Raw genomic sequence first — 25,232 nt, 5'->3', positions numbered from 1 at the left:
GCTCTGCACACAAACAGAAAAGGCAAAGCTATTTCTTCAGACTTCTCAAGGGATGCTAAGTCTACATGCCTAAGTATGCTTGCTTCCTAATCTCTGTCAACAATAATTGGATTTCAAATTAAGTGCTGAAAACCACCTATAGCAGAAGTTGGAAAAAGCAGTAATTTTCCCTCCTGTTTTTAATGGTAGACTTCCCTGACAGTGCATGTGTTCTTACCCTATGTTGAGAGGTATGTGAGGTAGTATTTCAGTATTATCTCTGATTATTTTCTTGCCACTAGACTTTCAGCTGTTTCCGAAGAAAAGCCTTGTTTTTAAAGGAGTTACATGTGTGAGCCAGTTTTCAGAAAAGCCAAACCTCTTTTTCTTTTCAAAATTGAAAGTCTTGTAAATAGGTTATGTCCATCATAAAAAGCCCAATGGACATTTTGGGTAAAGATAGTTCTTATTAATATGTACACCAAAAAAGGATACTGATATATATATATATATATATATACCTGTTCAAACTGTGTGCTTCATCTACTTCTCTAGGCAAATCAAACATCTGGAAGAAATTGAGTTTACTGCAGATTTTGATCAGAGATGCTAATTGCTGATGGATTCCATATTGCACATTAAGCTAATTAAAGCAACTTGTTCACATAGAGAGAAAAAACACTGAAATTCTCTAGATCTCCTGAGACTACCTTTGATGTTCTTGAACAAATAAATGATAGAAGTCTTTACTGTAGTGCAGGGGACATGCAGATAAAGTAAAGGCAATCTTTGTCATTACCAAGGTAATGGTATTTCTCCCCTGAATTCAGGTGTCTGAGGAAGTCAACATCACTTCTTTTTTCCAATGATTATCTTTTGTGTGATCATACTTCATATAGTTCAGGGGAAAAACAACACTGATGTAAAAATAATAATAATGGAACAAATGAGCAGTCATCCTTGTCTTTTTTAACACCTTTAACATCATTAAAATTGAAAAGACCTGCTGCTGCTATATTTTCAGTCATAAATGTGTGCTAGATTTTGTGGTGTGATCTAACTGCGCATTTCAGAAACAGACAAGGAGATTTATATAAAGATAATTAGTAGGTTGACACACATGCTTAACTGAGGTTAAGATTGGCTCTTGTTTAGGTGTTTGCATTCCTTTCAAAATACAACAGAATCTTATTAGCTGGTGTGATCAAGCAGCTTATTCTTTGAAAGTATCTTCCTGGTCTCTTATGCCTACCTCTTAGACCTCTATAATGAGATGCCCTTTGGAGACATTTTGTTCTCTTGTTAGGTTCTGGAGGGAGCCTTGAAGGGTGATTTAGACTAGACTCTGGAGTTTCAAGTAGCTAAAGTGTAGTAAGGAGAATCCTGTGTAAAGTGATTATTATATTGTTCTTCTTTAATACTGAGGAGATTATGAAAGAGATAATACTATAACTCTCTCTGGCTGTGAGTTTAGAGCAGAGCAGCCTATGTGTAGACTGTCTAGTCTCCTTTTGCGCTGTTGTCCTGGGTTTAGCAGCAGCAGTCAGTTTTTCTCCTTAGTAGCTGGTGCAGCGCTATATTTTGACTTTCAGCCTGGGAACAGTGCTGATAACACTGATGGTTTTCAGTTGTTGCTAAGTAATGTTTACTCTGACCAAGGACTTTGTGAGTCTCATGCTCTGCCAGGGACGAGGGGAGGCCGGGAGGAAGCAGAGACAGGACACCTGACCCAAGCTGGCCAAAGAGGTATTCCATACCACAGCACATCATGCCCAGGGAGGTAACTGGGAGTTACCCAGAAGGGTACGGACTCCCTTCCGGGGGGGGGGGGGGGCGGGGATCGAACTCGTTCGGTGGTGGTATCGTATTCTCTTCCCTTGTTATTTTCTCTTATCAATATTATTATTGGTGGCAGCAGCAGTGATTTGTGTTATACCTTAGTTACTGGGCTGTTCATATCTCAACCCGTGGGAGTTACATTCTCTCGATTCTCCTTCCCATCCCTCCGGGAGTGGGGAGGGGGGGGGGGGGGAGGTAGGGGTGGGAAGAAAGAAAGAGGGAGAAAGGAGGTGGGGGGAGTGAGTGAACTCGGTTTAAACCATGACAGCTGTAAACATGGTGAAGTCTTCAGAATTAGCTGCCTTATTTGGATGGAATCAGCTTTGTGATCCCTTTTAATCCTTTTTGGGAAGGATTTTAAATGCGGTCTACCCATGGTATGCCTGGGAATTCTGAGTTATTCCTTGTAATGCAGGACAGCATTCAGCAAAAGTCATAGGTAGAAGTGAGATAAATAACTGGAGATGTTTTGAAGGCTCAGTTATTTCAGCTGAAGAGGAGGAGGACAGGTGTATGTCTGTGGGTGTGAAAGCACCATCCAAAGTGAAGGCAAGTGAAATTAAAAGAAGAAAGTTTTACGGACAATTAAAATATCAACCGTTGAAAAGTTGTTTGCTTTATTTGATTATTTTACTTGGTATAATACTATGAGAGGCATTTCACTCTTATTAGTAATACATATTCCATGAATGAAGGACGGAGTAAAATATTTTGGAATTTCTTTTATTCATTTCTTTGATCTTGTGGATTTAAAGTGAGGATTTTCAATTTATAATAAATATGAATATGAATATCCACTGCCACAGAGAAGCGTTCCTGTCTCCTCTTCCCTCCTTTCCTTCTTCCTCTATCTTGCAGATTCCTCCTTTCCTCTTCCTTGCCCCAGCCAAAACCAGTTTCTACTGGATTAGTGAGTGAAAAGACTCATAGCCAAGTGAGCATCAGACATAGCAAAAGTAACTGGTGGGGCTGCATGGCTGAGAGGGGAGTCTGTGGGAGGATGGAACAAGACTTGTCTCTGTTGCTAGGAATAAAGTGTTATATCAACTCACTATGCCATGAAACCATCGTCTAAATGCTGTCAGTGAGTTAAATGCCTGAAGTATAAGTTTCCCCAGAGTGTCTTGAGGACTTTAAAGTTCAGGGACTCAAAGACAAAAATAAATGCTCTCACTGTGTGAATTACCAAAGGAAGTCTGGGGGATATTTCAGCTCCTGTCTGCCTCGTTCTTTAAGGATCAGTATTTCATGTCACATATCTACAGGTCTATGCTTTCGGGTTTTAACAGTGCAGATTCATCACCTAGTCATGAAATACATATATGTAAATATTATAACACATAAATGTACTATGACATAACCATGTGTATGTAACATGTAATATATGCTCACACACACATACATGTTCTTACAGCTGACACGAGCTGGCAAATAACCTGGCATAATGACAAAAACATCTATGCCACTCACACTATGCTGTATTGTGCAAAGTGCATTTTGCAGTCCTTATAGGTGTGTCTGTCAGGATGGTTTAGTTAGATGGGAAATACGGTCATGTCTGTAGTGTTCTTTCTATTCCGTTGTCAGGGCTGTGTCTTTTTGACATACCTAGAGTGATGCCACCAAGTTCATCCAGCTGTAGGCTAGCACAGTAGCTCTTTCCCTCTCATGCAATGCTACACTGGTCTATTGGTTGTACCAGTCCCAGGTCTTACCCAGCCCAGGTTCCCCAGCCTGTGACCCAACACAGCATTAGCTCAGTCTTGGATGAGAAACTACCATGTTTTCACTGTCATCGTTGGTAGAAAGAAATGGAAAACTTATTGCAAAGGGATAAAAATTAGGACAGAGTTTGGCTCCTGTTTGGAGAGCTTTCTTGGCAAGCAGAATGGCTTTTTTTTTTTTTTTTTTTTTGCTTCTGTAAGCTTAAATCCTATAGAAACAGAAGGTGTATGTATGTATATGTATATACGCACACACATATATATGTGTGTATGTATATGAAAACACTCATGCACCAGCACAGCTTATTTTTGACACTCCATTTTTAAAGGCTGACACTGTTCTTTTGAGTCAGAGACTAGAGCCACCGATTCAATTCAAGTAAGTCCTCTATCATAGTAAGTGGATGTCTTTTGGGATGTGGTTCCTTCAAGATTTGTGTTTGAAAACAGCACACGGAATTAAGTGCATAATAGGACACTTTTTAACTGCCAGTGTTTTCTTGTGCTGTTTATGTAATGAAAGCATTACTGTCACAATGCTGAAAAAAAGTGAAGCTTATGACCCGTGAAATGTGTTTGTGGAACAATAAAGAAATTTATTACTCTTCCTAGCAAGCAGGAATAGGGGATAGAAAGTATTGGTGAGGAATTTAGGATAAGTGCTCATGTGTGTCTGGTGGAGAAGGTGAAACGAGGGTTGTCCTATAAAAGGACAGGCAGTTTTGATCCTCTTGTTGAAGAATTTGATCAAGTTACACAGATGAGTATCCCTGTTGGCCAGATACAGTCTTCCAGACTCTGCAGGTAGAACTTCACTACATGAAAGTTTGTAATTTAATGGTAATGTGTTTCTGATAAAGAGCGTGTGGTTTTGTGTCTTAAGAAACCGGTGCAGTCACTGCAACCTGAATGAGGATTTGTAAGGACACTAACAGACTTTGGTGTAAAAAAAGTTCCTGCTGCTGAAGCAGTCAGCCGCAGCAGTCTTGATCTATGTCAATTCCACCATTTTTTTACCAGGAAGCATAAACTTCTATGACACATCATATGCTATTTATTTCTGGTTTATTGTTCTCATACTGCTCTGAACAGCTACCTTTGTCTAAGTGATGAAATGAGCTTGTTCCATTTTCATCAATAAAAGATGGATCCTTATAATGTCAGCACTGCTGATCAGTGCATCTAGATTTATGTTTCACTTTTGTCTGCTTTCCTTTTAATGCAGTATCTAGTTTTTGCTTCCTGACTATTTGATATCCTTAAATCCATAATCTTTTTTAACCGTTCTTAGATAAGTGCTTTTGTTGACGTTTGCAAGAGGGGAATTTTTACTAGTTTAAAGTGCCTACTGGACTAAGGCTTGTCTAGGCTGGTTCCAAGACCATTAGCATTTCTCCAGCTGTTATCTCCAGCTGATTTTTTATTTAATTTTTTTCCCCTGGACAACATCACGCTCAGTCTTCATCAAATCCCAGGCACCCTTCTCTCCTTCCACATTACTCCCTTCCCTCCCTTGCAAATCCCTGTCAGATGACTGAAGGGAAGTTCTGAAGTGAGAAAGCACAAATTGGCACAGCCAACATCGAGGGAATGAGAGAAGTGTTGACAAGATGTTAGCTTTGGCAGCACCGATACTTCCTCATCTATGATCACTCTATAGCCAGTGGAAAAAAGATACCATCAGAAACTAATTCATTCCATTCTACTGTGGATATAGAAGGTATCTGGAAGTGTCTGGATCTCCATTGACTACAGAGGAGCACAAATAACCATCTGAGAGAAAGACATATTTTTTTTTAAGTAGCTGGAGTTATGTAGGATTAAATCTCCCCCTGAAGAGAATTTCCTTATCAGCTTCACCACATACAAGTCACCACAATTGGTACCACCCAGCAGCTTGGATGAGAAGTACTGCTTCACTTTGGATGGAGCACCGCGACATTCCTGTTTCAGAAATACATACTTGGGCATGCGTAATTTTGTCTCAAAAGTCATCTGGAATTAGTTCATGTGATTTACCATGGAGTATGGAAACACACCTCTACGAATTAAAAAGCTAAAACCCATATAGATTTAAAAAATATGGAAATGAATGAAAAATTACATTGCCAAAAGACAGGCCTTGAAACAAAGTGATAATCTGGGGGTGCCAACTCTGATTCTGAAAGTAACTTTGGAATAGGGTGACAAGGACTTGTGAAATAACGAGAAGATGGCCCAGGAGCGGTGTTGCCTGTAAAAACACAGTATACCTGAACTGCCCTGGGGAAACTCAGTGTTCCTCTACCTATCAGTAAGAAGCTGAAACAGGGGGAAGGGGTTTGATCATATAACTAGTGCCCTATTTAATGGGCTAAAAGAAAAGTAGAACAGCTATTTAAACAAATCTCTTTAAAAGCAGCTAAAACATGGGTAGAACAGAGCATATGTATTGCACCTGCTTGAACTAGAGAGGCTTAGTAATTAGAGCTGTGGTATCAGCTTAGACAAGGGAGAATATACAGCAGTACCGGTTGAAACATCTGAGTGAAGCTGAGAGTTCCTTCTAGCGTTGCCGCTAGAAGGAAATCAGTAACTGTGGTATATTGTTGCTGGGATATGAACAGGGGTGCTCAGATGCTGTGGGGGCTTAAAAGAGCACCAGTGGTGAAACTAACCCTGCCCCAGGAAGGATGCCTTCTCTTTCTTGTCACGGAGAATGTGAACCAAGTACAGTTCAGTGTTTCTGCCGGCTGTTTTAGTAACATCTGCTGTGGTCCAGCAACTCTCCCAAGCTCCCAGGAGACCTGATAGTGTGTTGTAAGTGGTGATGTTTTTAACTGATTCAAGACAAGCATTTACTCATCAGTGAATGAATTATATAAATTTAATATGTGTTCATTTACATGTATCTCAAATTTATATTCTCTGATTGCAGTCTAACTGTGCTCCAGTTTGGAAGCTTAATTGCACAGAAACTGCATGATATAGGTTATTTCTTTCAGTAGACTGGTCATTCTAGTAAAAATTTGCTTATAAAAAAATGTTAAATAATTTCCTGGCTGGTTTAGGTCTGGTTTTGTAGCTGGTATTAGATTATGAGAGAAGAAAGAACATATTAATCAGGTAACCCTTCTCAATAACTTTGTTTCAAGTTTCGTAATAGCCATTGGTTTAATTCCCACCATTCTTTAATTGCTTTAAAATAAAAATACAGGAAAATTAATCTTTATTTCATATATCAGCTTTCACAGAATCTACATCTTCAAATGCTTTAGCAGGTTAGAAAGAAAGACAAATTACAGAAAGAGTAGTGCAAAGTGGATTGGTATAAATTACAGATCAATGTTCAAGGCAGCATTTCTAGAGGGTGAAATCAACTTCAACTGAGAGACCTAGACAAGGGAACTGTCAGAGTTAACATGGGATATTTATTTGGATAGCACAATGTTAAGGAAAAAAAATTCCATGCCACTTTTCTAGATAACTGGGGTTGCAACAGAGTTAAGTCGCTGTGCTCAACATCTGTGAGAACAGCACAGTCACTGCTAGCTGACAGGGAGAGGGAGAGGAAGAGAGATGCTTTAGTGTGGATGGCTGTGCAAGCCTTTTGAAGAGCTTAACAACAAGGGTACTAAACTAGGTAGTTTTTGAACCATGGGCTTTCATCCACTAAAGAGAAATGGGAAGCAAAAATGGCCATGTGAGCCATCTCCTGTTGTGGGACCCAGCACACCCATCATGCAACTCTAGGAATGTGTCAATGTGATCAGATGCTAATTTTCCCCATCTCTATAACTGACTGTCACAGCAAATGGCGCAAATAAAGTTCCAAATAACTCAGTAAGTCTATTTATCTGACCAGTAATGAAACAGTCTCTGTCCTGAAGATCTCTATGTGTGCCTGGAGGAGCTGGAGCAAGCAGACTCAGAAACTGTGCTCCCTTTCTTGCCTTAACTGTGCTGAATAAGCCCTCTTGGGCTGGAAGAGAGCTGGGACCATTGAGTCCCCCTGTTGCACATTTTCTGTTCATGGGCACTCCTGCAGTCCCTTGCCCTTGTGAATAGCCTAACTGATGAATTAGCTGCAAAAGTTGAGCATCAGCACCACGGGAAGAGGAGGAAGCAATATGCATTCACTATGCCTACCTATGATAAAAATTAACTGTATCTAAGGCATAACAAAAGATATTGCAAATTCTGCCCTTTATCATTCTGCCCTTCAGAATGTGGGGCAAGAAGAGAAATTTATTTGAATGAAAATACCACCCTTATTTTGAAAGTGGGTTTGATCTTGTTCTTTCTCCTTGGCATAATAATTGATACCTCTCACGGTTTCTGTGTTCTTTCCCAACATTTGTTCATCTAATTCTGCCTTTTTATGCATGTGGGGTTGCTTAAATTTCTCATGAGACCTCTTCCCTGCTTGTGTTACACCAACTGGCCTTTTCATGTTCCTATTTTTCCTAATTATCCCTAACACAATATTGGAAAAGTGCGCCAAAAGTCTCCTTGACCACAAAGAGCAAAATAACCCCAGTCCGTATAATTCATTCATTATGGCTAAGACCTAGCTTTTACTTTGATAATCCCTAGGAGTGCAAAGAATGTGAAATAGGTGAGACAGCCTAACAGTTGCTGCCAGCACTTCTACCTCCTTCCTTTCTATCTTGGCCACATGGACTCACCCTCTCTTTTGCACTGGCTCTAGTGCTTGTCTCTCCTTAAAGTTGCCAGATCTAACTTATCTGGTGGAACAGATAGTTTTCTGCCTAGTGAGTGAATTGCACTGGCTTGCTGTGTCCTTGGGCAAACATAGGAGCTGGTATGCAGAGATGCAACCCTTGGGGAGAGGGATCAAGAGAGAGGACTGGTGGACAGCAGGGAACCAAACTAAGACAGGAGAGTAAGGTGCCATTTCAGATGACAGTGAGCAGTCACATAGGCTCAGCTCTGTGCCCTGAAGTGCTTTTAACAACAGTGAGAGGGAAGAAAATCTGAGTCAAAGATCTGTGTTGTTGCCGATAATATTCAAAAGCATGTAACTGGACTTGCTGAATTCAGCAGTGATGATACTGTGGAAAGGCTTTAGATTTCTGATGTGCTCACTTGATCTAAGCACCAGACTTGAGCTGAACACCTGACAGCATCATGTGTGTACTGTTTCTGTGTGAAGGCCTTCCTGGTAATATAGGTATCTGCCATGGGCATTGGCTACATTATTAGGTAGTCATTAAGTGTATTACAGTCAGAAGCAAGTTATGTGTTTACGCATGGGATCCCAGTCCCAGTCCTTGTCTTCCTGAGCTGTACCAAAACTGGTGTTCTTGAAACAGGAGGCATTTTGCGCTTATTTTTCTTCCCTCCTTCACCTAGAAGCCAGCCTAGGACACAGTTCTTCAGGCCTAGGCTGGGCAGTCATAGAAGTCTTTCATCATTACGAATTTGTACCATTGTAACTAGTGCTATGACTGGGATTGGCATTAATGAATAATGAATGTGACATAAACCTATCTCCTGCGGTGCGACAACGGAGCCGCAGTTACAGCAGTGCTATTACTGAAGAGCTAACATTTGGAAAGAATAAGTTGGCAGGCCATATATTGTGAAGTACATTACCTGGTGTATTGAGAAACCCCATAATTAGACCAGCTGTGAAAACCTATGTAGTAGAGCCTTGCCTGAACTGACTTTTCATCACAGCCGCAGAACTACAGTCCCAAGGGCAGGGGGAAAAAATGGCCATTGTGGGAGGAGATGGGGCCACACAGGAGTGGGCTTTACAAGGTAGAGAAAAAAACCTCACAATTAAAAGTGCTTTTATAGCATCCCACTTCACAAGACAGGCAGTGCTTAGTTGATAACAACATCTGGAATGCAGTGCAACAAGTTTAGTTGTGTTAATTTTGCAGGCTGTTCATCTAAAACCCTGCTGAGGTGCCATGGTAACAGATGCAGCTCTTGGCTGAGATTGTGCCAAGGGTGGAAAATCGTTCTCGGTTTTGGATTTGTGATGTACTTTTTGTAAACTTCTGCTCTCACAGCTTCATCCCCAGCATACCGAAAAACCACAGCAGATTTATTTAAGCCTATTTTAAGTTCTGAACTTGGAGACATAGGGATGTCAATCCAGTAGAAAGGCACACAGAATTGAACTGTTGTTTGGAGAATGTAATATAAGGGGCAGCCTACAACAAACTGCTCCATGAATTTCTTTTCCAAATATGTTTACTTGAACCTGCGTGGGGATAAAAAAGGCTTTACAAACCTGTGGCATAACATTTACACAGCCTTTTGCAAAGCCTTCGCTTTCCAGCACCACAGGTATTGGATGACAACGTTTCTCAATTTACATTGATGAGGGTAATTGTGATTCTTCCTCTGTCTGGAAAAAAATCCCAGACTTGATGAACAGCACAATACTTGGAGACATTGGAGGCTGTGCAATGCAAAAGTAGCCATTTAGCATGAGCTAAATGAGTCTGTTAGAGATAATGTAATTTACATCTGATACTGAAGTGATTTCGAGAACAAAAATCCATGTTTTCCAAAGTCTTAGAGCTACTTAGTCTAAATCAGGAGAATGAGGCATCTTACACAGCATCTGGTGCTGAAAATGACTGTCATTATCTGAGCAGTTGTGCCTCTTCACTGAGAGCAGGTAAGGGCTAAATTAGAGCTATGAAGAAACCAGGTATGTGTGAGAATGTAGACCAGGAGCCTAGCAAGCTTGAGAGAGGAGTTTCACAGCAATGCTGGAAACAGCCAGCGGGGTATCAGCCTGTAGCGAGCAGGTGCTTATGAGCAGTGTGATTTTCTGTGTCTGCTGGCAAACACTGGCTGCACGTCTCCATGTGCCACAGAGCAGGGACAGTGACAGCAGCGTGTGATGCAGCCCACAGAGTACCTGGGGACCTGCGGTGTGGTGGTTGCATGACAGTATGGCTGCAGCCAGGGTGGCTGTGTCACATACCCCATTGAATTGGGTCTGTGGCCAGCTCTTGGCTCCAAAATCATTCTTGGGAGTTGCTGTGGGAGATGGTGGTTGCCAAGTACCCGTGCCAGGTGTATTTCTGACAGCTGAAGAGTGTCCAGGACCAGCTTTCCTGGCCACAGAGTGCCCCCTGGCTCTGTTGCCTTCACCAGGCTCACCTGCACAGGGCACAGTGCAGCCAGCAGTGCTGTATGCCTGTAGAAGGACAAGAGGTTGTCTGAGGCAGGTGGATTCTGCAATAAAATGCACGAGTTTTCTGAGAGAAGGAGTATGCAAGAATTTAGGATTCCATCCTTGCACTAGTTTTGCATTTTTAAGTGTTTTCGTAGTTCTGTGTTATGACTGAAGATAGGTAACAACTCTTCAGTTAATACTGTGTGGAAAAGTCTCTCATTCTAAGTGTTATTTCCTCTCCCTTTTGTTAAAACACCTCTGTCAAACAACTGGCTTTTGGGTTTGTTTTGACAGGCCCACACGGTACAATTCTCAGTGCTCGTTAACTGGCTTTGTGGTGCCCTTGTGAACAACCAAATTCTTATATTCTGTACCAGAACCAGGAGTAAAGGTTTTCTGTTAGCGTAGGCTGCAGAGAAGCCTGGCTACACAGCAATGAAATGGCAAAAGCAAAACTATTTCTTAAATAACAGCTAAATATGTTGTTATAAACAATGAATAATTTTCCTGACGAACCATAGTGCTGTTACAAATGGAGATGAGATGATGTGATGGATCGATTCTTTTTAAGCGCTGCTTCTTTTACCTGTCAACAAAAATTCTCTATGTTTAAATGGACTGCCTGGCTTTTCTTTCCTGACAGTGCTAGGCTCATGAACTCACAACTCCAGCAATCACCTACCACTCAGGAAAAACAGCTTTTGAATTTACAACAGCTCTTCATTTGGCTGTCTTGGCTGCAATTTAAAGAAGTAATTAATTCTGTACTTTGTTTACGTGTTTCTCAGATTCTCAATAAGCAGTGGGAGGTTTGAGAGAGAATATAGATCTGTAATTTTATTTTAAGGGTTTTTTTCTTGTTGTTCTTGTATTATTATTCCTTTTATCATTTGAATATACGTATAAAGTAATTTAAATCATAAGAACCTCTGAATGTCACATTCTTCCACTTCAGCATTGTAATAAATATTACTTCGGTCAAGAGATTATCCTCTCAGTTTCGAAGGGACTACTCACTGAAGTAGTTGCTTATAGGCATGGATATGAACAGTAGGCTGTGGCCGAATGGGTAAATGGTCACCAATATGACTGAGGTGTGCAATGCCACCTCCATTGTTCCTGTCTATCTATACTATGACTTACTGTGCACCTTTATATGTGATCTCTTATAGCACCATGGTAAAATTGAAAGGCCAGGTATACATTAGGTGATTTAAGATATCTCCATGAGTGGAAAACGTTGGTTTGGGGATGGTAGATCATCAATAAATTGCTCATGTGTGAAATGAAAAGCCACCTTGGGGTCAGCTTTCAGTAAATTCATCCTGAGCTCAGGCAATTTGGAAACACCTGGCTATGCTCACTAATTATCTGATTGACTGCTATGACTTGAAAAACAAGACAGAAGTGTCAGACAATAATGACTTAATCTGAACTTTTAAACACTGCCACTTTTTCCAATAGAGATCAGTGTCTGTAGCAAATGCAGCTGCCACCGGGCAGCACATCCCTCTGGTCTGCAGTGATAATAGCTCTCTACAAGAAGCTCACAGTCTTCTGGATCTGATGAGCTGCACGCTAAGATCTTTAGACATGACCCACCGTAGTGGAGAGCCAAGGGACAGTGGAGTTAAAGGGCGATGCAGCCAACTGTGCTTTCTTAGGATTTCCGCCTCCTTGCGGCAGGACGGAGCCGGCTGCAAGGGGCCTGCAGCAGTGATCAGCCGGCCCCATCAGCCTCAGCCGCTTCTCTGTGCCCCTTTCCTCCCCGTGCTGAGGATTCTGACTACACAGCAATCCCTATGGCGGTGCCGGCTCGCCTCTGATTACATGATCTGAGAGCCGTGAGCTACTGAGAGATGAAGAGCGTGTATCAGAAAGCATTTGTGATTCTTCTGCTTTTAAGTGGTTCTTTTTGCTGATTCACTGAGAGCTCTTATTTCCAAATGTTTGATATTTCTTTGACCTGTGTGTCCATAAGCTATGGGTTTATATAGCTGTAATTTCTTACTTGCCCAATATACATTTTTTTTGACAACAGTTGTGTCCTCTGTTGATGTTATTGACATTGTACTGTTCCTAGGTTAACACAAGCTAAAAAGTCAATTTTTCAAGTGGGTTTGTGATGCCTTATGAGTTTTACACATGTGAAAACAGTATTTAGGTAATGCAGATATGGATTCTATACAGGCAGAAGGGATATATGGACTGTAATTTTGGTAATTATACCTGAGCATTTCTGAAATACATGTTGTGAAGGGGCAATTAATAATTACTAAATAACAAAGAGGTCCCAACTTTGTAACTGAAACCTGGTCCATGTGCTCTATCAAGTGTGGATGCTGCTCTGTCACTTTTCAAGGGAATTTCTTTGCCTGTTGCAGGTGTTGACTATAAATTAATACTGTTGTATATTAAAATTAACCGATCATATAGGGTACTTTGAAGGGTTCCTCTTCTGACTTTGAGAAATGCCAGAGACATGAAAGCTGTACATTACATTATATTAAAAACATAGCCAGAAGGTCCATGTTAGATTCACCTTCTCTCCTGCAATTACCCACTCATTCAAACTTACGGTGCAGAGTCCGCCAAGTCACAAAAAACCTGAGAGAGGAAGCAGTGACAGCATCTTTCCCTCATCTGACGGCACTGGGGCTAATGAGCCCAAGGAGAGCATCTTAGGCGTACACAGGGCTTATCCTTCAGGACTCAGTTCATGTCACCTTGCTCACAGCACCGCATCCTTCAGACATGCCCTCAAAACAAGCCAGTGTGTGCTAGCTGCACACTGGTCTCTGATAGAGATTAATACCAGTGCTCAGACTTTTTGAGTCGTATTGCTCTTTTCAGAGTGAGTTGGGCAGTAAGCTTGCCACAGCTGGGGTTGTGCTAGCTCTGCAGTTGCAGCTAGAGCTGCAGCTGTAGTTACCCTCAGAGATAGAGGGAGCATGGCTAGCAGTGGGCTCAGCATGCCCAACCTGCACAGCCTTTTTCCCCAAGCTTCCCATCCCACCATCACTTTGTTGTGCTATTGGCAGTCCTGTTGATAAAGAATAATGCTTAATGGTGAAGCAGCTTGGGAGGTAGAATGTGGCCTGAAGTTACAGCCAGTAGGCTAACAAAGGCAGCATGCTGTCTGTGCTGCATCTGGGGCATGTACCGAGTTCTGCTGTGCTCTGCCATGCCCGCTCTGAGACTGAGGGGGCAGCTGGGAGCTGATTTTATTGCGGCATAAGTTATCATAAGCTATATGGGAAGATAGAAGCTTTCTGAGAGTTGATGGGCTAGTTATTAACTTCCTTCATCTGTATGTATGAAGTAGTACCACTGTCATAAGGCTGTAGAGATTGATGTGAGCCAAAAGCAGTATGGCTTTTCATCCTATGGACACAACTGCTGTTTATTAAATAAGTTGATTTAAAAGAGATCACCATTGAACTTAGTAATTCTTACAGCTGACATGTTTTTCTCTAGAAAGATTTAGGCTTTTCTAGTACACTTGATAGTATGTCAACTCAGCATCAAGAATTTCTGCCCTTTTCGTTGTGCATGGCTGCATCCTGCCGCACTGATCTTAAGTGAATTACAGCAGGGGGAACCGTTGTTTAAGAATACTAGACAAATGAGTGTAATTGTTTTACTTAAAGAAATATATTGAGAACATTACTCAATCTGTTTTTCTCTTCTCAGTTAGTAGCCTCCATCGTGTTTATCAGCTTTGGCGTGGTAGCAGCATTCTGTTGTGCAATAGTTGATGGAGTATTTGCAGCACGACACATAGTAAGTACAGCAATTTTCTGTCATCTTCCATTTTTGATTGCTTATGTCATTTATAGCAGGAAAGCATTTTCTTTTTGTTTATGTCTCATGGTATGTTAGGTTTTCTGATAGTTCTCCTATCCTTGGAAATCATCAGGAAAGCCCATCATGCCAATACCTAGACATGGTGCCAGCTGCTTGCTCATATCTTATGGAGTTCCAAATGTAGAAGTGATGCAAAATGATGTAATGACAAGTGTGATAAATGCATATCTACTTAGGAAAGGGAAGATTTTTCAGCCACCACCACCATTTGTTCCCTTTCGCACAAAGGCTTTGTGGGCATGGTAAGCATTTTGAACCACCAGATGGTGATGAGCACCAGAAGTCCGGATGAGATCTTTAGAGGGAAGTGGAATGCAACAGCACAAAGAAAACATCTTGTTGGAGCAAAGACAGTGAGAGGAAGTGGCAGGCTTTGATTAGACGTGACATGAAGGGGTCACTGAGTGACAAACAACCCCAAATTCACTATCTGCCTGCCTTCGAGAAGTGGGTGGTTCACTTAACCAGAGTGTTTCACTTAACCAGAGTATTTCCAGTGTGTCTTCAAAACCCAGTCTTCCTTCTTCCACCAAACCTATTGCCATCTCTTCTTCAAAAGGACATTTATAGGCTTTCACAGTACTGCAGTTGCAGTATTGTTACTAGTATTTCATTACTGTTTGTGAGCGCCTAGGAGTCTTTCTCACGACCTTCTTGTGTAAGCACTAGACAAACATAGAACAAAGTTGATTTTGTTTTTATTTTGGCTCACAGATTTCAAATTAAAATATGAGGCAAAAAGGATAAATAGAAGTACAAGACAGACTGGATTGCGGGGTCACTTGAATATGCCGATTTACATATTAGATATGTGTTGTTTGCTGTTCTATCTTTTGTGATAGAATACCTAAAAATCAATCTAAACCCAGTCTTTTAATTGAGCTTTGATTTCCAAAAGCACCAGAAAATAATTAATTATATGTTTTAATAGACACTAGAGCTCAGATGTAGTGTGCTACATAATACAGCAAGTATGATGGTGTGTGTTCCTCTCACTGCTACAAAATATCATGGGCCTGTTTGCCTTTCTGCTTTATGTTCATTGAGGGGCAGCATAACACCACTGGCATCAGTAGAGCTCTAAATTTTCTGTTAGCAAATGCATCAGAATATTAGGTTTTGGATTGAAGCTGTAAAGTGATTTCTTTTTTATTATTGAGGAGGACTCTAAACCAAATGTGGGCTTCAGAACCTCACTGCATTTGAAACGAAGGAATAATATTGATATAAACAACAGAGTTGTACAATGAGAGCATGAATAAACACTCTGGTTTGTAACAATGTACTGTGCTATATAGACTCTGCATGATGCTGAGGTGGCCTGCTTCCGCTTGGATTTGCCCTCCTCTGGATTGACACCTGGTATAACTTTGTCTCTTGTTGCTGCTTTGGCCACTTCCTTAGGGGAATAACTGCTGGAGAATTGGACCAAAGTGTCCCTCATTCATGGAAAGGACAAACTCCTGGCATATCAGAGAAATGCCCAGGTCTACACTAAAACCATAAAGTTTTCATGAGGAGGAACTGGGCAGCATTCACTTTTCTGTATCCAGTGTCAGGGTGCTGATAGCAAGGCTCCAGGTCCCTTTTCTCCTGAAGGGAGAAGTACTAGCTGAAGACAAGCAGGCTTCAATACAACAACAAATGCAGCATTCTTCACATCAGTTTGAAATAAGAAATGTCCCGTTTTTCATTTTATTTTTAACTTCATCTGATTTGGAAGGGATGTGAAGAGGACAAATAACATTACTATAGATTTTTCTTAGTGTGTGCCAGCTGTGGAATGGAGACTATTACTGTTGCACATTTCCTCCTGCTCTTGTAAAACTGTGGATAGCATAATAAAATACTTTTTCTGGTTTATTTTCTTCCTGAGGAGGCATAAAATTGACAAGAAGTCTTTTAGGAAAGGGAGGTATTTCAGAAAAGAGGTATTTAAATTATATAAGGCTAATTTTAAAACACTTTGCTTATAGAAAGCTCTGGAGCACAGCACTTACAAAATGAAGAACACCAAAGGAAAAGCAGCCTGATTTAAGATAGCAGTAGCTTATTTAAAATATAATGTGTGGATGTAATTTATTATTTAATTTCTTCGTTGGTCCCTACAGCTGCAGTTTCCACCTTAAAACAACAAGAACAACAACAAAAAAACACACACCAAAAAAACCCAAATTAAAAAATAACCCCAAACAAAACCCCAAAACAAAACCCCAACAGAATCAAATTAAACAAATCAAAGTTGGACTTACTGCACAGTGATGTTATTCCAGAAAAATATGGTGGTCACAAGAATCTGTTAACTGCATTTGTGTCTGCGTGAAACATCTTTGTTATTTAGCAGATGAGAATAGCCCAGTTGTGCAGCAGCTAATGGAGATAATTCAACAGCCTCCTCTCACCACACAGAGAGACCCCCTGTCCCACTTCACATACACATTCTCTGAAGTGCTTACTACCCTCCTTTTCATGTCTGTAAGCCTATACATGGCCATTGCCATGTGATCCTTAGCTTTGTAGTTATCCTCCAGGCAGAACATAAAATAGCTAGCAGCAAGAAATCCAGATATGAGGTGAGGAAATTGCCTGAAAGATCTTCTTGAGAAGGTTAGGAAGAGGTCAGGTAGCAAAAGCCTGGGACAAATGCTTTGTATCATCTTTTCGCATGCTCAGCTGGGAACTGTGGAACATTGGTACTGACATATGGCCAGTTGCATTTTCCTGAAGTGTGGCATAAAAAAAGAGTTGGGCATGCTTAAAAGCTCTAGGAGAAATGAAGGGCTCAGGCAGGGGAAGTCTTCTCTGCTTGACTTTAAGAGCTGCTTTTTGATCTTACTGAGTGGAATTCACAGACCACATCCAGACAGATTTATTAGAGGGGATCCAATAAAAAGAAAAAAGCAAAACTGAAGAGCTTGGCTTAATGCCAGTGAGAGCAATAGAAGATACAGCAATAAAATTGTGCCTCAGCCAGGAACTGCAGCAGTGGTGCCCAGCATCTTCAGTGACAGTCACTGCATTTTAGTACAGGGTGACTTCATGAGACTATGGCATGTAACACAGCTTAATATCACACCCCAAAGCCTTGCACACTTCAGGCTAGATGTCCTAAAAAGCCATTTGACAATGTTATGAGCAAGCCATTTGGTATTTCCTTTGAAGAAGAAAACAAATAGCTGTATTTCTGTCTAATGAAGTTGTAACCTTTATGACTGGCAATAGAAAACACAAGTCAAATAAGGAATTTTTCCTTGCAATTCAGTTAACTACCTTCTCTGGAGAAGAACACTAAATGCATTTTACTTTCTTGATACTTCTACACAAGACAAAATTACAGCTAATTGCTTTAAGTTCCATTTCCATCCTGTATGGCTCACTAATATAGTAGCATGGCATAGCATGTACCACGAACGGGTTTAGTGTTTGGTGTGTCATAGCAGAGTGAACACTAAGCATTTATAAATGAAAACTAGCACTAGTTTAGTAGTGATTTTTGTATTGATGGTCCCCTAAAGTGAAAAATGTTTTATTGATGAAATTTTTAAATACGAAGCTTGCAAGCAGTGCATTTTGAAACCAATGGTCAAGTACCCCACAGTTCTGATACTAGCATTAGGCCTTTCATCTGACACTGAGATGGGAAGCACAGACTGCATTCCTACAGTACTAATTAATTACAGGGGGGATTAATTCTGTTTTTATTAATTTAATTTAAGGGTTGGAGGACTCTTGCAACTATTTTATGCCAATCTGCCAAGACTTCCCTTTTGTACTATAAGATGACCACAGTCAAGTAGCAGTTATCTTCACGCATCCAAGCACAGCTGAGTATACTTTGAACTGAAGGATGAATACTCTTCTTTGAACATTACAACCCAGATGGTAGAAGAGCTCCTCATGCTGGACAGGTGTCCAGCCTGACTAGGAGCCCTAGAATGAGTAACAGATATCTACAGATGCCTTGTGCTTCCAGCCACATCAGAGCTTGGAAGCTCTGCGTTGCTATCCGCCCTGGCACACTCAGCCAAAACCACCTCCTTTCAGGTGAAGATCTGCTCTGCAGTAACCACAGTTATATTGATGCTGTTGTAAATTATTGTGTTTTTGCCAGAAGAACTTTCCTAGGCCAAAGGAGGGTTTTCTAGATGCCTTTTTATTTTTATTATTTTTTTTTCATGCTAGTGTCTCTTGATACATAATGAGCAGAGCAGAGAAAAAGGATATCCTAGCTTTAGTATGGATCCCCTGTGTTTTAGAAAGCAGCAAGTCTGAGGAAGGATGAAAATCAACGTGGTGGAAAATGTGGACATAATCTTCCAGGGAGATATTGTAGCTAATTGAACTAATATAACCCATGAGTTACTGGCCAGTAGTGTCTAATAGCACGATGACGCTTGAGGTACCTATCCTGACAGGTGTTTTGTAAGGTATTAGTGGCCATGTCTAGTCTGCTGCTATGGGATAAACTGAAGCATCAGCCCTCTGTCTACAGGTCAGCTGCCGCTTCAGCTCACTTTCAGAGCACCCCTGACTCTCTTTAAAACAAATCTTAACAAGAGGGGTAACACTGAGCTGTGTGGGTGCGAGCAGTGTGAACGGGACCATATGGCCTCAGGACTAGAGACTGATCTCTGGCTTTTAGTGGGCAATAGAGGCATAGGTCGTGGGATCATTGCTATGTTACTGACTCCAGCTCTGGTGTTTCTTTGTGCTTTGCAAAGGATATTACCAGCTTGGAGGGAGTTCAGAGAAGAAAAAATTGAAATTTGGGGTGACAGGTTTTAGCAGCAAGGTTCAGAAGTTTGATTTATTTTGTTTATCAAAGAAAAGGTTGAGAGGTGGATTGATCTTGGTCTCTCTAAGGTATCTACATAATCGAAGGTTATCTGATAGCAGAGGGCTTTTAGTCTCTCACACAAAAGCACAAATGCAGTGAATTGAAGTCAGTGCTAAACAGATTCAAACTATGAAGCAGGCACAGTCTTGACAATCATGAATTACAAAAACAGCTTTGTTAAGGACATGGATAGTTCCATGTCACTGAAATATTTAAATTCCAGACTTCTTTTGCATGATCTCATGAAGCTTATTCAAAAGTTATGAACTCGATGCAGATGTCTTGGAGTGAAATTATTTATCCTGTATTACCTGGAAGGTCATTCTAGAGCAGGGTCTTCAAAGAAGGGTCCTGTGAACTATTTTTATGGTCAGATAGAAACTCTTATTACCTCTCGTCAGAAGGTCTCTCTGTGTGGTGCCAGGACCTGTTCCCTGCTGCAAAATATTTAGTGGTTCACAGATTAAAACCAGTTGAAAACCATTTATAAAGATTCATGATTTAGGTTTGCTGGTTTTCAAATCTACGAAGAAAATACAGTCTTTAACATGAGCATAACTGAAATAATGCCTCTACTAAAAACACTCTACCTCAGATATCGGTAACACACAAGACAACTCAATGATGAATATATTGGATGCATCAAAGGTCTTGTCAGCAAATCAGTCATCTCACTAATGGTTTCTGGACTAGAATGCAGAGACAGGGGAGGGCTTCAGGGTAGTTTCCTCACAGCTCTGCAGTCTGATACTCTGTTTCTGAACAGGTAAGTACTACGCAAACAGCGTGAATATATTGACGTCAGAGAGGAGCTGGTATGGTGCTTTAGTTTGGTTGCCAGGTATTTTCCAGTAAGAAAAATAATGGCAACCCGTTTCTTTTGGAGAATGCCTTAAGATCCACCCCCCTTCAGTTTGCAGAGCCTCTCACATTGGCAGGAACAAAGCCTGCTGGTTATACAGCTCCGATCTTTTTCTTTTTCTTTTTTTTTTTTCATTGAAATTCCTTTTGGGTTTAGCCAATTGCAAATTCTTTAAAATCCCTTTTTTTCTTTCCTGCTGTGACTTGTTTTCCTGAGGGAAAAGGGCTGGTGTTCTGCCAACCAACCAAACATCTAAACCAGTAGGCAGCACACACATTGTGTTTGGATGCCAAAGAGCAATTCACTTGATGGAAAGTATAGAGAGATTCCCCTTTCCTGTCCCAGCAGCATGTCTCTGTATCTACCACATGGTCTCCTGTTGTTGTGGAGCCCCAGGACACAGGCAGAGAATATGCTGTCTCAGGCAGTCCCGGCTCTTCATCTGCACCACTGTGTAGGACAAAAGCCTGCACTGCTGGGAAAAACAAGTATTGGTCCGGCCTCCCTTAGCCCAGTGACACAAGCATTGGTCCATTGGCTTGCCTCACTGAGATGTAACAGCCCACATTGAGATCCCTCTTCAGCGTCATTATTTTGGTCATCCAAGCTGCAGTAATCCACCTTTGAGGTAAAAATTCCCTGAAGATGCATTAAGGGACATTTTACTACAATTGAATGCATAGGAGGGAGGAAAAATACTCTTTTGTTTTAAATTAGGAGTTTGGCCTTAGAAAACATTAAGTGAATGACCCACACATTTGAGCATATGAAAGCTAGTGGCTAAGTAACAATGACATTTAATTACACAGTCCTGTCTCACAAAGAGCAGAATGTCAATCCACAACAGATTCTAGGTAGGTTCGGGAAAAAAAAAACAAACCCCAAAAGGCAGAGTTTTTAGTGTGCTGGGGTAATAGCAAATCTGGCTCTTCCAAATTTCTTTGGCTCCAAAAATTAAATCATTTTCTTTTAGCTTTGCTTCCATTTTAATTAGATAGGTGTGAACTCCGCTGAGTATATTGTAAATCATATCCAGAGGTATGGAGGGAAATCCTACACATTTTACTAACATTAATAATCATATTATTAATAATGACATTAATAACGCATTTGATGTTGTACATATTATGTTAATAATATTAATAATCATATTATTAATGTGATAAATAATATGAAAGGTGACAACGATCCATGTTTAAAATTACATTAGTGTTTTAGTTTCCATAGGTCTTTTGTGTTTGTACATAGATTACAGTCTTCTATAATCTGCATCTCTTTCCATAGATTATAGTCTTCTGCATCTGTGTGACTCCTATACATCCAAAACTCAGTAGTTGGGGGAATTTATTTAGCAATGTAGCATAGCAGCTTGGATCATGGCAGATTTACTGTCTACTTCCACCTTTACCCTTACTTTACAAAGCAGTAGCCATGATGGAATTTATGCAAAGCATACAAAGCAAGTTAATTACAGTTTTATCCTAAGAAAGGTGAGTAACTTGGGCAAAGGGCTTGCAGTCTGCTCTGAAAAGCATAATCTTCTTTCCTCTAATGTGCTGCCAGCATAAGATAATTTCCTTGATTGTTCCCGATTCTCAGAAATGTTTCTAGATTATCAACAGATGTTTCTGTTCTGTGAAAAAAATTCAAAGCTGGTACGCAGATACATAGAAGAGGGAGTAATCACCTGCAGAATACAGACTACAGCAAAAACACTTAGCAATTTTTTCCCATCATTTCTCAAAGGAAAACCAGCGCTTTGAGTTGCCCTGTGCAGAAACTAGTGGAGTGAAGGAAAGGAAAAGGAAAAGGTGCTGTTCGTTTATGTGGCTCTAAATAAGCAAAGCACATGTAAGTCCTCACATTCTACTAGAGTAAAAATTTGGGGTATTCAAGTATGCTGCATTTTGCCTTAGCAAAAGATTTCAAAAAGGCAGAGGTATTATTCGTTTTATCTTTAAGAAGAAACCATCATTATTATGAATAATAATATCATGTAGCAGGGATTTCTCTCTCTGATGATTATTCAGTTGCAAATAATGTCCATGCTCCCAGGTACTGAATAGTTTTGATTGATAAGCATTTATGGCTTTTTTAAGAGCCTATTAACATGTGTTCACCAGATAGATTATGAAGGTTCACACTTGTATTTAGTCTGATGGGAAATTACAAATTTAAAAGAAAAATGGTTCTAAGATATCATAGATAATTTATTTTTGTTTACTGAACCTGCCTAGAATTTTGTGGTGTGTATACCTTGGTCCAGTTCTCTCCACACTCCCAGCCAGCAGTATACCAAGTGGCTTTTTTGCCTCTGGAGTATTTTAACAACTCTGATCTTCAGAAATGCACATGAGCTTCAAAACGACAAGCTAGCGGAGATGGGGAAAAGCTCATGGTACCTGAGCAACCAGGGTATGCATGTATCATCTCACGAACTGTTTAGACTATCTTAATTTTATAACTCATGTCTTCCTTGGGGCTACTCTTATGACTTTTTACTCTTATTATCTGGGGCCTAGTCCTACAGTCACTTCCATTTGGGTGAGTTCTGTCAGCCTACCTTCCAGTGTGCCGTGGTGTGTGTCGGTAGAAGTCTTCCCTTTAGAGTGGTGATAGGGAGTTTTCATGGCAAATTGGTGGGCATAAACACTGACTTTCTGTGTTTTTTCTGCTCAATACCATAAAAATTTTATACATTGAGTTGTTATTACATTACTTAGATCTTAATGGGTCAGTGTGTGTGCCATGCCCTGAAAATTAAAATCAGCACTGCAACATTAATTAAGCCTCTAGCATTTTATCTGTATATGTAGATATTCAATATAGAGATATATATAGTTCAACTGGATGCATGTAATGCAGCCTCTTTTCCTTCTCTTTAATGTAAAATTAATACAAAAGCATAAAATGTAAACCTCCTACCTTTCAGTCACCAGGATATTCAGTATTTCAGATGTGTAAAGGCTAGTTTCTTGCAAAATGGCGTTTCTTGCAGTAGCATACTTACAGACTTCCATGTTTCTTACATATTCTGATAGCATTAAAGCAAAAGGGAGGAGATAGGTTGTATTTCATGTATTTGAGTTATATTACCAGAAGCAGAATAAACAGTTCTTGCATTTTTGTGGAAAAGTTAATTACTCACATGGCACAACATCATTATAATCAAGACAGAGCAATCAGTTCAGAAAACAAACCCTATAATCAAGGTAATGTAATCAAAGTAAGTAATCATCTATAACAAGCAATTAAATATCAAAATGCGTCAAGCAATAACTAAAATTACAGCCTTGCATAATATCAGCTAATTGCATCATTAAGAACTTGTATAAAAGCCAATGGCAAATCTAAGTTTTTAACTACACAAAACAGCTGTTGCAGGTTTCATAGGAAGATCTACAGCCTCATCCTGAAAGACATTAGCTTGCAAAACTTGACGGAAGAAAAGCAGTTATATTCCACTTCCAAGGTTTGCCAGACGTCTGGGGCGTTAAGGCGGGAGCAGGCTTTCTCATCGGAGCGTTGTGTGGCTCTCCTGTACAGCCAGAGCAATTGCTTCTGATGACCTACTGGTTTGCAGCACAGCAGCACCTGAGCAGACAGGCGTGGAGGCAGCAGCTTTTGCACACACCTCTTTTCTCCCTGCTAACCTAAACCTCCATCGGCTAGAGGCACCCAGGCTGCTGAGCCTCCATGGGGTTGTGCAGGGCAGTCAGCTGCCATTTCTTCTCCTTGTCCCACTGCACTGTATATGCTGGAGAAGGCTGATGGCCATGTCCTCCCACCTTCCTTCCAGGGAGTGTGCACAAAAGTCATTGAAAGTAAAAAGATCTATTTGAAGATGATTTAACTGCTCCTAATAGAACTGCATCTGTATGAGAACAGACCTGTCTGTACACATCATAGAATCATAGAATCAACTAGGTTGGGAAAAACCTTCAAGATCATTGTCTAGCAATGAGGCAACTCCAGCATCTGGAGGCTTTTCATCTGACTGTGACAGTACTACAAGCCCACAAATCTCCCCCAGATAAAGGAGACTGAGACTGAGGCTACCACTACGAAATATTTTAAATAGAAAAAAAAATCAATGAGGAAATACGAAGTGAGACAGATCCATGTATGTGTGGTTTTTAGCCATGACAGTATACAGATACTCTAAGTACTTGCTGGTTTGAAAGACCTGAAATGAATTTCTACTGCTCCCAGGCATTAAGAGAAGAGGATTCTGTAGGATCTAGTCTTTCAAATTTAACAGAAATCTTAAAAAGAGCTCCTGGAAAGCCCAGTGTGAAGTAAAGCTGGTTTGTGGCATTTAAGACACACAACTGCTTCTCCTATTTTCAGCATTGGAGTTGGTTTATTTCAGCATAGCAGACAAGACAGGCAGGGTCCCTAGGCTGGAGCCCTGCATTTCTGGAAGGAGATTAGCTCTTAAATTCATGCAGGGCAAGTGGAGAAACACAAGAAGGAACAAGTGCTGACTGCAGCCTCGAGTGAAGTGTTCAGCATTGCTCTCATGGCATAACCTCCCCCAAAGCACACAAACAAATACTGTCACGACTGCCTTCTAAGTATTTAAACAAAACCGGGAAGGCATAATTTGCACCAGGGGATTGCTAATGTGTGGTAGTTATGATACGAGTGTGGCATGGACAGAAACATCCTATCTCTCTGTCTCACTCTATATCACTTTGAAGGATTTGTTCAGCTGTACATTTAGGAACCCTTGACAGGAGGCAATACATTCAGGAACTGAATCAGCACACACTAGCCGAGTCTGCAGCTTTAGTCAAGAGAATATATGAAAACCTCATTCTAGGACTTACGGTTTCTTAATATAGTTTGCTAATTATCAGCTGAATTTTGAAAAATATTGAAAGAAAAAAAAGAAAAAAGTGGAAATTCTGCTTCTGAAGGTCCAGTCCATGGCAGCCCTTGGCAGCAGCATAACCTCAGGGCTAGGCTGCTGCA

At 40.6% G+C, this 25,232-nt stretch overlaps 1 protein-coding gene across 3 annotated transcripts in view; it reads left to right on the top strand.

The window, feature by feature from the left end:
• Positions 1-25,232, top strand: part of TMEM255B (transmembrane protein 255B) — a 65,329-nt gene that overhangs the window by 15,508 nt on the left and 24,589 nt on the right. For all 3 annotated transcript variants that reach the window (XM_065675766.1, XM_065675767.1, XM_065675765.1), the window contains one exon: positions 14,383-14,472. In XM_065675766.1, coding sequence (XP_065531838.1) covers positions 14,383-14,472 — 90 coding nt within the window. The remainder of the gene's footprint in view (positions 1-14,382; positions 14,473-25,232) is intronic.

This window comes from Lathamus discolor, chromosome 4, assembly GCF_037157495.1.
Source record: "Lathamus discolor isolate bLatDis1 chromosome 4, bLatDis1.hap1, whole genome shotgun sequence".
Lineage (NCBI taxonomy): Eukaryota > Metazoa > Chordata > Aves > Psittaciformes > Psittacidae > Lathamus > Lathamus discolor.
The sequence above is the reverse complement of the archived record's forward strand: the minus strand, read 5'-3'. Positions and strand labels throughout refer to the sequence as shown.